Here is an 18,396-nt window from a genome sequence, read left to right as displayed (position 1 = left end):
AGAGAAAGGCACACATTTACTAAAATGGAAAATTGAGATTCCAATCTCCGTAAAGAAAAAAATTAGACTTTAAAATTCATAGTAGTTTTAAATTGTGTGATCTTAAAGTTGGTCATGGGTGAGACATATTAAGCGCCTTCGGAGTTCAATTTTCATAATTTACTATAAAGATTTCAAAGTTCAATTTTTTAATATCTGACTTTGACATCCAAAAATGAGTATTTTAAAATTCATATTCAAAAGTTATTTTTAAAATTGTGCCAGTTTGTGGATACCTCATGATTTGTTTCGAACAATCGACTAATTCATTTTTAATTTGTAGGAGAAAAGGGGAGATTACAATTAACATGCTTTCAATTTTTTACTCAACACTTTTCTTTATCTAGTGCATATATTTTAATTTATACCGGACATTACAATTAACATGTTTTCAATTTTTTACTAAACACATTTTTTTGGTCTATTTCCTAATTAAAACCCGGCATTATAATGAGTTTTTATTTCGAAATGAAAATATACTGCGAAAGAAAGATTGTTCTCTAACCCTATTCTAATGTCAACAAATACCACAAGTGCCCCTACAAATTGTGTGAAATTTAAATAGAATCATCAAGAAATTTAGTTTAAGTAGCTCGTTAATGTTTTCTAAAGCTAATATACCAATTCAAGTGGGCGTTTGCTTCGGTAAGATCAAATAAAAGTAAAGACCAATCAATTGATTTCATTTTACATTCATTAAAAAAGTAATAAATTTCTAGAAATAAATATTTCATCACCAACCTATAGCATCTATTCTGTGAAGAAAATCACCTAAGACCAAGTTGACCCTGGCAATTTTGAATATTGCTTTTAAATTACTTCTGCATGCATGTTCCGTATACAAAAAATTCTATAGTTACATAAAACTGAATAAAACCAAGATGGATAGGGAGAAAAATAAACTCCCAATGGCAGACCAAATTGACTACATCTTCTTGTCGAAATCAGTTCCAAGAGCCTATTAATTTCAGAAGCAAGCTGCTTTGCATTGTTACAACCTTGGAGTACAGCATAAATCTAATCGCAAAAAACAAAAACAGGTTTCTCCGAAGCCACCATGGTTTTCGCTGGCGTAGTTCCAACTATTCTTTCCAGCTGAAATGTAATCCCCAAAATGAAAAGAAAGGAGAAATAATGAGGGAAGAAAATCAAAAGGAACACAAGATTACTAGAATTACAAAGATAAATTTAATTAACAGGCACTGCAAAAGACTACTACCATCCATCCAATAATGTAAGAAAATAAATCAGAAGGACAAGTTACCAAATAATTACTGTATGTTTGGATGAGAAGTAGGTTTGACAAAATTAGGGTGATACCGTGATTTTGCTAAAGCCACAAAGTGTAGCTTATGGCAAAATCACTATGGCTCAATGTAATTCTGACAATCCCTCTCTTGAATCAATCACCTTTCTATTCAAATATTAACATAAATCCGCATGCATTGCATTCTATTAAGTAGCATAATACTGAAGGGACATCAAAGAGAGTGAATCATTACCCGAAACTTGTCGAGGGGCGAAAAAAGAACGGTACACGCAGTGTTTTCAGACCCATCAAGCACATTTACAATCTGCAATGGAAATGATGAATGTCAGTGGAAAGAATAAGACCTGAGATTTAAGAATTTGTTTACACTGTCTCATTCCTAAGGGTAAAAATGAGAAAAAAATAGTACAAAGCAAATCAACAGAAAAAAAAGAATCCCTAAATTTAATTTTCTTCATTAATATAGGCTATATAAACAGAATAAAAAGAATAAAGTGCTTTTGGTTGTAATTTCTTAAGAGTAGATCAAAGAATTAGGCTGAGGTAATTCCAAGACTTTCACAACCATGAGAAATATACTATTTTATTACAAGCCTGCTTACCTCAGGATAAAGCTCCTTCCTCTCTGGGAGAGAATACATGATTAAATTCTTAACCCCGCGAATCTGCGATGAAGAAGTAAACTAAATTTGTCAATTTTGCATCAATATAAGGGTTGAGTAAGAGGAAAGTAAGAGCATTTAAGAATAATTTTAAAACCACCAAAACATACCACTATTAAATACTAAAGAAACTAAATATAAGAAAGGGAGGGAGAAAAAAAACTATATCACTGTACACAACCTTATATCTGTGGTAAAAATGAGATCTCTCTGTGTAAAGCATGATTTTTCTTTTCCCTTCAAAGAACCAAAGACGTGCACGAGAAATATCCTTTTGGGTTGAATATCTAAATCAAAAAGATCCACAAATAAATTACAATGGAACATGGGAACTATATTTTAAGAATTTGCCAAGAATGCATTATGAAGTTATGATTAAATAAAAATCACACTGATAAAATTAAAGCTATAATGGCACAATAAAAGAAATGGCTCCTTACTCCCCAAGCAGACAGAAGGAGGCATCCTGCGACTTTAAAAAATTTCGGATTCGAATAAATTCGAAGTAAGAACTGATAAATAGCATGGTCCCTCCCTGCATCAAAGATTTCATTAAAAAATCATTAAATATCTTTATATAAATTTAAATTATCACATGCATGCGCAATAGAAAAAAAATGAAGCTTATTAAAAACCTAACCTCATCAGAATCTTTTATTTTTGGGAAAACCTGCAAGAATGATTCACATAATATATCAGTACAATTTAATGTGTCATAAATTTTAACTAACAAGCACATAATCATCATTTATTTAAGCCTTCTGAACCATCACTTATTCAATTTGATTTGCATGTTATCGCTTATGGAATTTCAGTCTAAAATGGTACAAAATCATGTCTATTTACTTCAAACTTGAGCAATTACTCGACAAAGACTAGTAGCGATGACTGCAAATTGCAAAAAAGAAAGAATGGGCAACTAAATTACTTGAACACAACATAATTTTCAAAAGCATGATTCTAGAATGCATACCTTCTTCACAAAATAATCAAAACGGTTGTCATCAGCCTCTACTATTGAGTCTATATTAAACCGTACATAAACCTACAAGATAAGATATAGAATAAGTATTATCTGAATAGAATAAAGAGAATGACCTACAGAGATATATCTGAATAAATATTGATAAAACAGGACAAAGAAAAATAAAAAGCCTGAACTCTATTAAATAAAATTTAACAAAGACGGAACATTAGTATATTAAACAAATTAATTATGACAAGAATGAACATTCAGCCAACATAGCATAATTATATGATGTGTTATCAAAAAACAGTCATTGTCCAGTTATATGTCAGGTTTAACTACAAGCCACAACCAACAAACCAATTAATTCCCCATGGACTTATAAAGACTTTGCGAGTACCCCTCGACAGACCCCCATTATGAACAAAAGACAAATAAATCATGCAAGTAATAACAATATGCAATAATTTAAAAGTTATGTGTAATTTAACAGAACGAAACTTTGATCTTTAAGTTTAGGATTATTTATTCTCCATCGGATGGGCACTGTTTAATGCATAACACCATGGTTTAGGGTGGTGAACATTACAAAGGGATACATTAGCAAGTCTAAAAGTATTTTAAGCTCCTAACTGTTTTCAAATCACAATAATTACCCCGTAATCTCTACCCAAACCTGATCACAGCTGTAACAAAGACAAAAACCTATCCCAGCATCATGAACCCATGCCGCGATCATTCAACCCCAGCCACCTCCTTTTGACCCTGATTGCCGCTACACGTCTGGTACACTCCCTGTGCAGCAACAACAGCACCCTCCTCCAACATCCATCTGTCCACATTTAGTTGTTATCGGGCCACCCATATTTGTCCACACGCTAAATGTCAAGCCCAAGGCAAAAGGGTGCTGTTACAGGATCAACCGTAAGACCCCAACTTTTAACATTATACTACTAAGTTATTTGATTAATGCAAACCTTGTATTGTTTTTTGGCTAATGATGTGTCTGCGTAAGTGGTAAGTGCATATTTAGGCTGGAATAGCTTTGGAAAGGGCAGCTGTACTTTGGTGAGTAAGAAACCATATTTTTTAGGATTTTTTTTCCGATGAGAATCAATTTATGAAGACGATGGCGGAATAATTATTTCGTGATTTTCAAGAAATCCTTACCTTTTAAGCTAGCTTTTGGGCGTGAGTTAGGCTTAGACCACTAATGACCATTTTTTAATGAAAAATCAAGTAATAATACAACATTGAAAATAATTTTACATGAGATCAAAGGAAATTGAGGTGTAATAATATTGCCTACTAGATTAGTGAAACAAACCTAGACCCCTAAACCCTAAACCCTAAATTTGCTTCCTTCCAATATGAAATGCATAACATGTATCAAATAGAACTTCAGTGCATTGCAATAGCAAAAAAGCACCAAATGCATATTACTTTCACAAATAGCAAGCATTTTTAAGAAAGCATACCTGTTGAATTTTAGGGAGCACTTTGTGTAGAACACCTTTATATTCACACATCAACTTCACCTGCAAATAACAATTAAAAAGACTAATTACATTAAGATATAAAAAGCAGAAATATAATTATTTTAATTGGTCCAATTGCTTCAAACCATACACTATATTTGCAATGTTCTCTATGCATAACAAGCCATATCAACTATGCCCTTGAGTTGAATTGTATATATAATATAAGAATAAAATAACACATAAGAAAAGACCAGGAAAACATTGGGATATTTTGATGTGGTGAGAACTTCTCAGCCTTGACATATCTTAATCATCCTGGATTGAAACCTTGAACTCAATAAAATAAATAGAAAATGCAACCAAATATGCTACATACCTTCCCTTCATAATTAGAACATTGATGATTGAATGAAGCGTTTATATCTACAAATAAATATGGAGGTTATAATATGTTAGGCCATGTTTCCATAATGCAAGTAGAAAAGGACTCTAGCAATACTAACAATGAATTAGTCCATGTATAACTTGGTTAAATAAACCACAGGTTAACCGACAATCCCCCTCAAGGTGGCAATTTTGCAATCAAAATTGAAGACAAAATAAAAACAAAAGATTTTCTCTAGCCAAACAGGCCCCCAAAAACATTAACAATATATAATTGGAAATAGACTATCATGATGATTGTTGTGTAAATTCAAATGGATGAAACGAATCTTACAAAAAATAACATATGGATGAATCACCATGTGTAGAAAAGAAATATTCATTTTTCAATCATATTAACATCTACCACAGTTATTCAAAAGCCTAATTAAATAAGAATGGGAAGACCCTTGCCCAGGATAACAGTTGCATGGTTTTCTCCAAAGAAGGAAAAAACAGGAAAAATGTGAATTGTTCTTTAAATATTTGCCAACAAGAAGGAAAATTCATCACCTGGATTCGAGAAAAAACCCAGAATTATTGTTTGCCTGTAAAATCTGGCATGCTCATCAAGATACCTAAACAAGGAATAGAAAGTTATGTATCTCAATATTTTTAAGGGAATGTATTTCAATTTTCACTTCAGACCCCATCATCTATAACAATCTGAGTGTATCATGCAGTTCATGCAATACATAAGCAAAGTATTGAAATTACGAGTTTCTGATAAAAGAATAAGAAGAAGAAATAGGATTATCGTGTAATATGATAGATTATAAATTAGATACACAAGACTAAACACTGACCCGTATTTAATATATATAGGCATACAAGACTCCTAAATTCCTAATCCTAAATAAATAGAGAAATCAAGAAACAAACCATGATAATAATAAATAGAAAATTAATCCTAGGAGATAAACTAAGATACTCTAACATGATATCCAAGGTATCATGAGATATTTCAGATAGTCCAACACAATGAATTAAAAAAAAAAGGGCAGTCCTTTATGTGCCACCCAACTGAGTAGAAATCATAGAGAGAATACAAATAGCATGCATAACAACGGGCATGAGATCTTTTGTACTAACCCAGCTTCAGCCAAAATAAATTTTTCACTTAAACTAAATTGCATTCTTTTGACCCATAGTGGCATATACACTGCATACTTGTAGCTTTCCAATTCCCAGAGCTTGTGACACATCTACACGAGTGCGTGAGTGCAAGTCTTGTCTCTTGGGAAAAAATAATACCGAGATAACACACAAATAGTGTTTGTTTTTTACTACAGACTTGTGTTTCAAAGCAGTTCTAATAAAAGCAAAAAAAAATTGTGGACTTGATAGACACCCGACCACTTAATATGCCAACACGAACACCCTATAGTGTTTAAGGTCACCCATTCATCCCACTGTTGGGGATTGATAAACACTTACTATAACACTTTTCGTTTATTTTATGTGTAGAAGGATATCTTATCCTCCTCCCTTATTTTAACTTTTTTGTTTTAGCTGTAAGATGATTTATTGTTTTTATAAAAGAAAAAAATAAATAACTGGTCTCACAATTTTAGTCAGTGACAATAATTTTGCCATATGCCAAATTTAAATAACAATGCAAAACAAGCATGCATTTATATTGATCAAGGAGGAAGTGGGAAACACAAAAAAAAACAGTTTCAATGAAGAAAAGCTAAAATAGAATATACCATGGTCTAATGCGCATAACATCTGTTCTGGGTTGCTTTGATGGTAAGCGGTTCAAGTGTTCAATAACTGTATGCACATGAGACCAATTCTGACAAGTTTCAACAATAATGAGAAACAGAATTCATACTGTAGTAAAATAATTGGTAAAGTGAGTTTGTTGCAATACAAAATACAAACCTGCATTGCTATTACATCTGCATGATCAATAATGAGAACCTGCTTAGAAAAACACACTTTGTCAACTTCATTCGATATTATCCATATAAAGAGTAATCTGCCTATCCACATATGGAGTATAATAGAACAATTATGAGTAGGGCAATCACCTCTATAGACGAAAGAAAATCTACATCTTTTTCCTTATTGCTTCCGGTCTCTTCAATTTTCTAAATTCAGACCAATCTCATGTTAGATTATATAAGCAATACATTAAAAATTTGTTCAGCGAAATTGCACAAGATTGAAGGGATTATTAATAAAAACCAATTTAAACTCATACGGAGGAACAAAATATACGGCAAAGTTATTGTTGAGATATTTCTATAAACTTCTCATTGTAATTTAACGGGAACTCATTCTAATTACTAGGAATTTCTCTGTTTGGTACCGGTTTCTATCATTATTCTTCTCCATGACTACTATTTGACACTGACCTCTACAAAAACTCGATATCAACATGATTTTTCAAAACAAAACTTGAATGAATCAATCACAACACTGTAAGAATTGGATGTAGGGTTCATACTCATAGAGTGATGAGCAGAGAAAGTAAAGAAACTGAAAAATAGGGAGTCATGAAGTGGTTTGGGAGAGAAACATAGGGATTGGAGTGATAAGGAGGTCATGGTTTCAACTCCCCCCTCTAAACAATTCACAACTAACAATGGCTATTTCAAAACAATACGAACAAAAAAAAAAAGAAAATGGTGCAAGTTGAGATTAAGTTTGGTAAAATGTTACTATGAACTGAATAGGCTGAGAACGCCTACTTTAAGTACAAAGAGGTAGTAAACAGTTTGTGACAGCTGTCAACAGTTGGCACTAGCCTTAGTACACATTAAGCTACACATCATATACACGGGATAAAATAGAAGCTAGAACTATACATTAACAAACTCTAATATAAAAAAGAGCAAAAATAAGTCAACATAGTCAAATACGAATTAAAGGAAACTAAAAAAATCAAAAAGGAAAGAAAAAATTGGCTTACATTAACCAAACAAAGTGGTGAAGCAATAATTAAGTCAGATGTATGGAAATCACTGAACAACTTGATCGTCTTCCTGCAAGGATCCAAGCATAAAACATATATTAAAAATAAGATAATAAATGCATATTAAATTAGGTTGCAACAAATATAAAATTTGAAAAAAGAAATTTCCATTCATCGAGATAACACTTTTGAGTATGAAAAATATATATGATGGGAGACGGTAACTTTTTAATTGGTTTGAGTAAGTAAACTAACTCAGGTAGAAACATTTTTGTTTTCAATTTCTAATTCCACTTTTAATTATAAAAAAACACCTTGATTTCCTATTGTTTCTTGTTTTTTAAATATTTGAGTAGGAAATAACAAACAATAAAAACTATTTTACTATTTCCTACACAAATATTTGAAATTAGAAAACAAAGTGAAATCAACAAGGCCTCTTTCATAGTTAAAGGTGAAAACAGAAACTTAGAACGAAAAACTTTTCATAAAACAAATAGGCATAGAGATTTTGCATGTGACAGTACCCCAAGGCTGCATTAAGGATCTTTTACTATTTATTGTAGTGTTTATATATGATATACTTAAGCAGCTGTAGGTCTTCATACATTACAAACATGACTACTGATAGAAGTTATCAAAATAAAAATTTACCAAAAATAGTTATAAAAGTAGATCAGCCACTGATATAATTTAGACTTTGGAAGACGAACTATGCTTACACCAACAATCACATCACCATCATCCATTAATCAATTGAAAAAATAACCACAAATAACAAGTATAATTGACTATAATTATAGATGTTGACGAGGGACTTCTACAAGCTTTCACAGTATGTCTTGGAGTAGGAAAGAGAATAAACAATGTTCATCGTGATAGGAGTGTGATTACCTAGTAAATTTGATGCCAATCATAAAGTCATCCTCATTATTGCCTTCAAAAAGTAATTGAAAGTCGTCCGGTTTGGATGACTTCTGAGCGTCTGCATTTTCAGGTTCTTCACCATTTTCCTTGTCACCTTTATGTTCTTCAGCTCCAAATTTAGTGGAAAATCGATCCATATGCTCAACATTGACCTGAGAATACATTAGAATAAATAATATGCATTGGCGTTACAAAATGCAATCATAAGCACAACCATGCATTCACATCAGACGTGGTAAAATTGTGTATATCCCCTTGTGATTTAAATGAGGCTCAGTTTCCTACCCCGCTCTTTTTCCTACCTCGGCCATATCACATCATCCTCCACTTCAACCAATATTCTTGCCACCGTATCTCAACGCATGTGCTTGGCTTGGATGTCTGTTCTACATTACTTAAGTCTGGTTTGAAGCTAATGTGGTCTGTCTGTTTTCATCAATTCCAAAGTACCTGTTACTTTGTAGTTTAGGTTGATGACATTATTTTCATCAATTCCAAGATACTAGAATTGCGATCCAAGCTCAAGGTGACTAACTTCAAGATATCTTTCCACCACCAATACTCTTCTGATCTTTTTTACAGGTGGATATTGGAGGATAATGCAATAAACTGATCAGTTGTACAGTGGCCTCGGATATTCATTTCTAGAAAATTTTATATTGTGCATCAGTTTTTTTTTAATGACAAATGTTAGTATATGTTAGTGTTATGGTGTGGATAGGGGGGATAGAACCCTCAACTTCCTTATTACTCCACTCCTTAACTCCCCCACCCTAACCACCGAACCAACTTTATATCACATCATTATGCATCAGTTATTGACTGCTAGAACTGTTATAAGAGTATAACCAACTCTAATTGTTTTGTCACAATTCATTAGGAAGACTAATCTGAACCTGGATGCATACGTAATAAAAATTAAAGTTAACTCCTCTCTTTCTCTCACAACAGCACTATTTCATTACAACAACAAGCAGTGAAAGCATTTTGTATCCCGAAATATAAGCACAAATGCATTACAATCTAACCAGTAGACCATTTCATTAAAATAACATGCACAAAAAAAGGTCAACCAAATGCCCAGTTTAAGTGTTGAAAGCAACACCTCAGAGTCTAGAACAAGCGTCGATATTATGTCATGTTCAAGAGCATAGTTAGCTTGACATCCTTAGAAATATGTTTTAAAAGTAGAACACAAAGTTACCTTGTAAGCTGAAGGTGTAAGTTGTATAAGCCTCTTTACAACACGGTGCATAATACTTGCCAATGGCAACAAAATTAAAACCTGGATCACGCAACAGAAAAAATATTTGTTAGTATCCTTCAAATTAAGTAAAGCTTTTGAGTTCATTTTAAGAGAATATCAAGGGAAGAATTTAATTATAATAGAAAATCAGCCATCATAAGAAAACAGTCAAGACAAAAGATCCTTTTACCTTAGGACGAAGAAACCCTTGATCTCGGAATCTCTCACTATCAGCGCCCTCTTCAAGCCTAGACAGTTCAGCATCATTCTTTTTAACACAATCTCTAGCTCTGAAGACGTGATTTAGCTGTGCAAAACAGTTATTAAGTAATTATGTAAACAGACCCCACATTTTATATAGAATGAAATGAAAATTTGCTTACAGAATGCATTATGTATGCATCCATGATGCTTATGTCTTCAAGGCCTTTTAAATAGAATGGTCTCTTGTTACAGTGAAGTATATCACGGTAGCTGCTGCCTAGAACCAAGTCAACATGACGTGAATGTCCAAATAAGGATTAAAAAATCAAAGTTAAAATTATGTCATATACAAATGTGCAACATTATGCCTGAATCCCCTGTAACAGGCGACAATCAAAAAAATAATGCAAAAAAGGAACATCAACTCAACTTAGTGAAGCTTGCTATAACAGAGCATTATACAAATAATATTTCAACAACTTACAAAGTGAGAAAAACATCTGCTGTTTAGGTGAATTAATATCCTTGCCTCCAGATGTCTTGGACACTTCCATCCAATGCTCATGTAACTTTGTCTTCAGACCAGGACAGGAGTTGATATCAAAATCCTAGAAGAGAAAGCAGCAAAGAATGTAATATGTACTTGAGGCAACAGAAGTTGAAGGAAGAACATCTTTATAAGCCGATGATTTTTCTAGGATGTGTCAAAAAATGAATAATATAAAATTTCAACAAAGCAAAGATGTGCATAATGTTAATGACAGGGAAATTTAAAATAATAACCAACAACCAAGTCCTTTTTCCCATTAGGCGGAAAAGGGAAAAACTAACATTAAAAGAAAAATTGCATCCGCCAAAAGATGCTTATTCCATTTGAAACAAACCACTGCATTGTTTATTTAGACAGCAAGGACAACTAATCAAAGTCTTTTAAAAGGCAGTAAACAACAGGTCTTTGGTTCAATTTATAAAACTGTGCTATATACCTCCAAGATATTTTCTCCAGTTCCTATCCATTTGCAATTTGAGACACCAATAACTGGTACATCCCAGCTGAATTTCAAATTCTTTTGGTTGTCAATTTCCTCTTTTGATAAATTATGTTGCAAATGTAAATCAAAAGAGCTGCGTGAAAAGAAACAAAAAATAATGTCAGATTAAGCAAGCTAAGTGAACATAGTATTATCATGACCTACATATGATGATCAAGAAATACAAAAAATAACAATATCAACTAGCTAGTTAGAATTAACCAGATTCATTAATAAACATGGAAGAGATTTCAAAATCATAAATGTTACCTTTTCAGGTTGGAAGAAGTAGGAGGGGCGTGTTTACACCTCTTCATAGTATTAGGGTTTGGTTTATATGATTTCCTCTTCATGGTATTAGGGTTTGGTTTATATGATTTCTCTGCATACACAAAAAGGAAGTTAGAAAATACAAAAAAAAAAAAAAAAGAATACAAGTAGAGTAAGGAAGAAAAAAGGATTGCTGAATGAAATTAAAAATGTGGATTCAAGAGTTCAACCATCAACTAAACTCACCGCCGTTGGTATTTTCCGGTAGCACACTAAACTCAGCGCCGTTGGTGTTTTCCGGTAACACGTTTGCAACTTAGGATTGGAGCACCACACTGACTGTAGTGTTGGAATCGACGGAGGAATGAACGTGTAATGGAACGGTAGTTGGTGAGGCGGCGGAGGGATGAACGTGAAGACGTTCGGTGCAGATGACGATGAAGGAGCCGGAGACGTTAACGCTGTGAGTGAAGTGAACACTGCCGTTAATAATGAATAATATGGGGAAAGGATTTTTAAACGTTCCTTATTTATATTTTTTTATAACTTCAACAAGTACCTTATAAAAAGCCGTTCTGTTTTGTTTGTTTGTTTTTTTTGTCAACCCTAATTCTTTAGTTATTATTTTTTATCCTTGTTCAATTTTAAATTTAAAAATATTCAGATTTAAATGATCAATTAAAGTTATTGTTAAGATTTATGCTTTATCTATAATAAATTATTTTAGATTTTTTCAATTTTTAATTTTCATTTTAAAAATAATAATAACTTTTATGCATTGCCAATATATTTTTTTGCGAAAAATAATTAGTTGTTATGCACGGTTGATATATATCAATTAAAAAAGATTATTTATTTAATATATGCAATTACATGGATGGATATATATCAACTCACATGTGCAGCATTATTATTAAGGAAAACGTGTCACCAAAATTAATAAAATCTCTTGTTTAATAAATAGCCTAAAAATTAAATTTTGAAATAGAAATAAAACATTAAAAAATTAAAATCAAAAATCAAAAATACATTTTAAAATCAATCAATAACAAAAAAATAATTTTATAAAAATTATAAAATTAATAATAATAAATTTAAAAAACAAAATATAACAATTAAATCTTTTTGACTTTTCACGATGACGGTTTTACTAGTAATATTTGGATCCACACTATTATGAAAAAATATAACCTATAATTTTTGTTTATTATTATTACTAACGTTCAAACCAACACGGCGTTTATCCATTTTTTTTATTATTCAAACGCGTAAAAATATAAGCGAATATTTTTTATTTAATTCTAATTTTAATATAAATTGTTTTTTAAAATACTTTGTGTTACTCTCTCACACACGCACATCAACTTTATAATGGAAACAACTTATATATTTCAAAATTGAATTGTTGTAGTTATTTTTTCAACTTGTAACAATAAATAATAATTTATTGTATGCGGTTATTTAATAAATTTTAAAATAGGAAAAGGCTACAATAAAAACTTCTAAGCAGTGTCCATGAAACCATATACATGGTTGCGTAATAATGTTTCTATCAAAAATAAAAGAACAATTCAATTAACTTTTAAAAGTGACAATAATATTTCATGTACACTATTTGCAACATAGCAAGAACATCAATCTACAAATATATATATATATATAATATATATATATATTTATATTTATATATATATATATATATATATATATATATATATATATATATATATATATATATATTATATATATATATATTTATATTTACATACATATGTATTTCTCTCACACACCCCGATCTACGATAAGTGTTATCACAACATCACTTAATGTTCTATAATCTATTATAGAAAAATCATAGATGGAAGAAAGAAACCTTGATATTTGGCAACAACCTCTTTCTCTTATAATCCAAAAAAAAATCCAATATATAAACTCACAAAACCATATATCTTTCACAAAACATCAATTCCACTAAGATCTATTTCCCTTTAATTGTTACATTGCATATATTAAAAAGATGCATTTCAAAGGTCTAAAATTATTTTGACTTTTTTATTTGATTTCATTGAGATGATTTTTACACTACAATAGGATCGGTCCAATCATATCGGAGACCCCGTTCTAATTATTAAAATGGTCCCAATTTTTTTAAAAAATATAATTATAATAATTAAAAAAATATATCAAAAATACAATTATTTATTAATTAAAAATAAATTTAATTATAATTATTTTGAATTTTGATCAATAGTATGTATTGAGTTTTTATCATAATATTTCTTTTAATTATTGAGTTTTTTTAATAATATTTTATTTATTTTTATTAATATTTATGAAAAAATTAAAATTTTCAAAATTTGGGACCCTCTAATATTTAGGGTCATGTGCTGCAGCACATGCTGCACTTGCACAGGGCCAGCCCTGATTGAAAATATTGAAAAATAAATATATGAAAAATGCAACTAAAGATGGAGAAAAATCTAAATTAAGTTGAAGTATTATAAAGAAAAAAGAAAAGATAGAAAGTGACAAACCTACAATTCTTTAGACATTATCTAAAAAATATTCTCTCATCAAAACTCTCATCTATCATTCACCTGTTTCAAATAAACAATATAAGTAATCAGAAACAACAACAATAATGTTGTTACTTCACTTTTGATTTTCCAAATGAAAAATAAATAAAAGTTTAAAAAGAGATAAAGTAAAAATAGAGAGATAAAAATTATTATTATGTTCAGGGAGAAAGAGATGAAATTTATAAAAAGAAATAGAATATTCTTAGTTTCTATCACAATTCAGTAGTTAATGGAAGTCATTTATATATTTTTTTTTTAGAGATGGAAGTTAACTTTTCAATGGTAACCAACAAAAGTTACCAAACATTAAAATTCTTTATAAGAAAGATAGAGGATAATTTTGAAATAAAAATAATCCACTCCAAAAACATATATTCACATTATATATAGTTATACATTATTATTATTATTATTATTATTGTTATTATTATTATATAATCAGACTAATGATATTGTGCTAGTTAGAAGTACGGGGAGGGAGATACATTGGAATGGGGGCTGCTACCCCATTTGATTTTAAGTTTAGTTATAGTATTTTGTATATATTTTTTATACTGTTTATTTAATAATATTTAATAATTTAATATTTATTTTAACTTTTAAGTATAATTTAAAATAATCCTTCTTATAAATTAATAATTTTAAAAAAATATTAGTAAAAATATTTTGTATTAAATGATTTATTTATTTTTAAAATAATTTTTATTTTGTTTAAGAAAATTATGATAAATAAAATATGTTTTCAATAATAATTTTGTGAAGAATTAAATATCTAACAATATAATATATAAAACATTAAATAAATATTTGATCACATGTATAAAAATGAAAAAATTTAGTAATATTTGAAATAAATTAATCTTACAAGAATTTAATTAAAATGTATATGCCCCCATAGGTTAATATTCTCGGCTCCGTCCCTGGTTAGAAGTGAGTACAAATCGGAGTTAGAGTTCAAAAAAATTATCCCACAACCGGTTAATTATTCTCATTCCCCTATAATTCATACAATTTCATTAAAATACTTTTAAATGAATAATTTATGTTTGATAAAAAAAATAAAAAACACATTTTAAATAATTTTTGGTAAAATATTTGGTGAGTCTAAATCAAAATGGGTTTAGACAACACAAAAAAACTATGATATAAAATAAACAATTATTGCATAAAGCCTTTGTGATTCATCTTGTACTTTTTACGAATAACTTCATTTTTAGCCACGGTATTAAATTGTTGTCTAAAGTTACAAATTTTGAAAATAAAATCCTGCGAGGCTAACACAAAACAAGTTTATGCAACATAAGAAAACTATGTCCTAAAATGAACAATCATGCCTAAAAACTTATATAATTCAGCCCACGATTTTACAAATTACATCACTTTTAGCCACAGTTTTAAATTGTTGCTTAAAGTTAAAAGTTTTGAAACAAAATAAAACATCAAAAAAATTTAATCGTTATCCGGTGAGTATATAACACTACCGGAATACTTTATTTCAAGTTGTTCGGTGGACATATAACCTTATTAGAATACTTGATTCCAAGTTGTTCGGTGAGCATATAACCTTGTCAGAATACTTGATTTCAAGTTATCCGGTGAAGATAAATTACATATTGGATTCTTACGTAAATTTTCCGGATAAACTAGTGTAAAGAGTACAAAATTCTTCAATTTTGAACATTTTAATAATAAATAAAAGAGTATAATTGGAATATTTTGATAAATATTTTAGTGTAGGGATAATGATAGGAGTATAAGGTAAAGTTTTTTTTAGAGTCAGCTCCAAAATAACAATTCAATGGTCATTCAAAGTTGGTTAAAAGAAGCCCACTTTCGACCATTTTTTTAACATTTAAGTTCGGTGATCAATTTTATAGGCAACGATTTGATCAATTCAAATAGTTCGGTTTCTTATTCTTTGAATCAAAAATATAAAGATTTAAGATTATTACGTGTATATAAGAAAATGAGTTATTTACTAACATTAAAAAAAAATATATCCATTATGATAATGATGAATGAGACAAAAAAAAGTATAACAGAGAAGTTGTATGGGTGGGGGTGATGGTGAGTAAGAAAAATAAATGAGTGTGAGAGGAGTGGTGGCTTCTAAAAAACATAGAAACATTATACGTTTAAAAAAAATACATAACTAAGTATAATAGTAATAATTTTTTAATTTTAATAAATTAAATAACTGTGAGAGAATGAGAGATTAGACTTATGATAATGCTATTTTGAAGGTTACATCATAAAAAAATCACAGTATTCTGCATTTTTCTGACTTATCACATTATTCTGCATTTTTCTGACTTATCACATTCTTCCTTTAGTAATTAATAGGATAAAATAAAATTATAAAATGAAACTATAAATGGTTTACATATATTTAATAGGTCGGTTTCATATTTAATTGGATGAGAATTTGACATCTCTTTCTGACCAATTGTACTTCTGTAAGATTGAAAATCGACCCATAGACTTATGGATTGGATTTGATTTAACCGAATTTTTACGTTTTTTTCGATTGGACCGGATTTCACTCGGTTCAACATTTCTTGCCATCCCTAGCTAGTAGTGAACTTTAAATGTGTTCTAGTATCGTGGTGTACTTTAATAAGTGGCATTCAACATTAAAAAAAAATGGTTTAATATTCTTTAACATTTTAAAGTTAATTGGCCAAAATAAATCTCGATACTAAAATACCAGACAAAAAATATTAATCCAAAATATTTCTCTGTCGTTCATGCGTCTTTTTTTTCTTTCAAATAATAGCATGTTTCTTTTGTTTTTAATGTATTATTTATTTTAACTTAAATATTCAATTAATAATAAACAATGTCATGGACCATATGGAAATTGTTTGTTTTTATTTAAAAATTAATTGTCACTATCTTCTTTCTAAAAATACACAAGTTTGTTTTATGTAAGTGGAATTGTCTTTATTGACAAATAAATAATCATACATTTTTATCTATATGACTCTCATGAAAAATCACAAACATGCATAAACAAAAAGTCTCACTCTTAACTAAGTATAAGTTGATTTAATAGTGATTGACCATGGACTCAGTATGAAGGATGACTGTTTAATTCTCGCAATTGTAGTCGGGAAGAGACTGAAATCACTTGATGCTAGAACTAACTTTGAATCAGATTAGTCGAACTAATGGGTCGGATACTGATGGTGAAAACAAAACAAAAAAGTCACGCTCTCTTTTAAAAAATTGACAATACTGACTGAAGTTCTTCATCACTCTATATAAAAAATCTATCTAAAAAAGAAAAATAATGATGAATGTGTCATATGAATAGTGGTATGCACATGTTTATACCATAAAATGTACCTACTTAAAAAAAGACAAAAGACAAAGCCATGAGCTTTGTATTAGGCCCTTGAGCCACTAAATTGGTAAATGAACATCAAATCATGTCCTAAACACCAAATTCTCATTTTTCAACTTGTTAACTTGTCCTTCATCAAACTCTTTGTTTATGATAAAATAATGCATGATATAAAAATAACCTTCAAGACCAAAGGTTGACCTTGAACATGACTTTAGCTTTATTCATGAGGAATTTCATGCATGAAAGACCAAGAAATTATGTAAAAATGCATGGATAAACATAATAACCTCTTGTATCAGATGAAAGTTGAATGCTAATAACTAGATTATATAAAAAAGGGAGGGAAATTTTGGGGTATGACACTACGCATATGTCTGTGATTTATAAAACTTTGTTCCACAAAAAAGTATTAGAGGAAAAATATTAACTCGTACCTAAACTCGCGTGGTGTTGGATATTTTATTTTCAGGCGACCGGTGTTAGACGTTGATATATATATGTTGGAGTGGATGCTTCCGATTTTGTACCTTGACCCCTAAGTCTTTTATGAATTCATGTATGGTTGTTTCACTCAAGAGCGTGTTGTGTTAAGACGCATGCATTATCTTGATGGGATGTCGAGGTAGCAGTGCAAGGTTGTGCTCGAGATATGCTTCACATTGAGGAAATGTTAGTATAGTTTGGCGTATTCATGTGCAATATTGAAAATTAATGCAACATGAATTTGGATCGGAGTAATTACACTCCTCGTTGTACCTGTAAGTATTTTATGTAGAACCAGCTAGACGCGGTTATGCCTTGATCACATTTATGTGGATAAGGTATAACCGATTAATCGTGGCGGTTTTTCGAATTGTACTTACAAACAAGGGTCATGAAATTGGATAGATGCGACTATGTTTTGAATTGCGCTTTGTGTCATAAAGTATCTTATTCGATCGGAGGTAGATGATCCATGTCCATGCCCCGATTCGATAGCTCAGAACGGGGTGGACGTCTCCAGACTTCGTGATGCTCGCTCTTTG

General features: G+C 30.3%; 1 protein-coding gene across 1 annotated transcript; it reads right to left on the bottom strand.

Annotated features, from left to right (window-relative positions):
• Positions 1-701: 701 nt before the first annotated feature.
• Positions 702-11,972, bottom strand: LOC127073728 (protein NUCLEOLAR FACTOR 1). The gene is made up of 22 exons (XM_051014922.1): positions 11,690-11,972; positions 11,444-11,555; positions 11,129-11,267; positions 10,627-10,750; positions 10,322-10,419; positions 10,129-10,245; positions 9,897-9,977; positions 8,660-8,844; positions 7,763-7,835; positions 6,879-6,938; positions 6,730-6,768; positions 6,552-6,640; positions 5,356-5,420; positions 4,796-4,842; positions 4,417-4,476; positions 2,945-3,016; positions 2,612-2,641; positions 2,412-2,506; positions 2,153-2,258; positions 1,912-1,974; positions 1,542-1,613; positions 702-1,134 (listed from the first exon to the last, which is right to left on the bottom strand). Exons 2-22 carry the CDS (start codon positions 11,524-11,526, stop codon positions 1,057-1,059), a joined length of 1,776 nt encoding a protein of 591 aa, XP_050870879.1. The 5' UTR covers positions 11,527-11,555; positions 11,690-11,972; the 3' UTR covers positions 702-1,056.
• Between the last annotated feature and the right edge of the window lie 6,424 nt (positions 11,973-18,396).

The sequence above is a fragment of the Lathyrus oleraceus genome, chromosome 4, assembly GCF_024323335.1.
Source record: "Lathyrus oleraceus cultivar Zhongwan6 chromosome 4, CAAS_Psat_ZW6_1.0, whole genome shotgun sequence".
NCBI lineage: Eukaryota > Viridiplantae > Streptophyta > Magnoliopsida > Fabales > Fabaceae > Lathyrus > Lathyrus oleraceus.
This window is presented reverse-complemented; position numbering and strand designations above follow the sequence as displayed.

Bases quoted from the DNA above. Each gene is read 5' to 3' on its own strand.
- LOC127073728 (XM_051014922.1), bottom strand. From the start codon at position 11,526: ATGAAGAGGAAATCATATAAACCAAACCCTAATACTATGAAGAGGTGT. The intron at 10,420-10,626 runs GTAAGTTGTTGA...ACTTGGTTCTAG, and splicing joins GCAGATGTTTTTCTCACTTT to GCAGCAGCTACCGTGATATA. The intron at 1,135-1,541 runs GTAATGATTCAC...ATTACATTTCAG, and splicing joins CGCCCCTCGACAAGTTTCGG to CTGGAAAGAATAGTTGGAAC.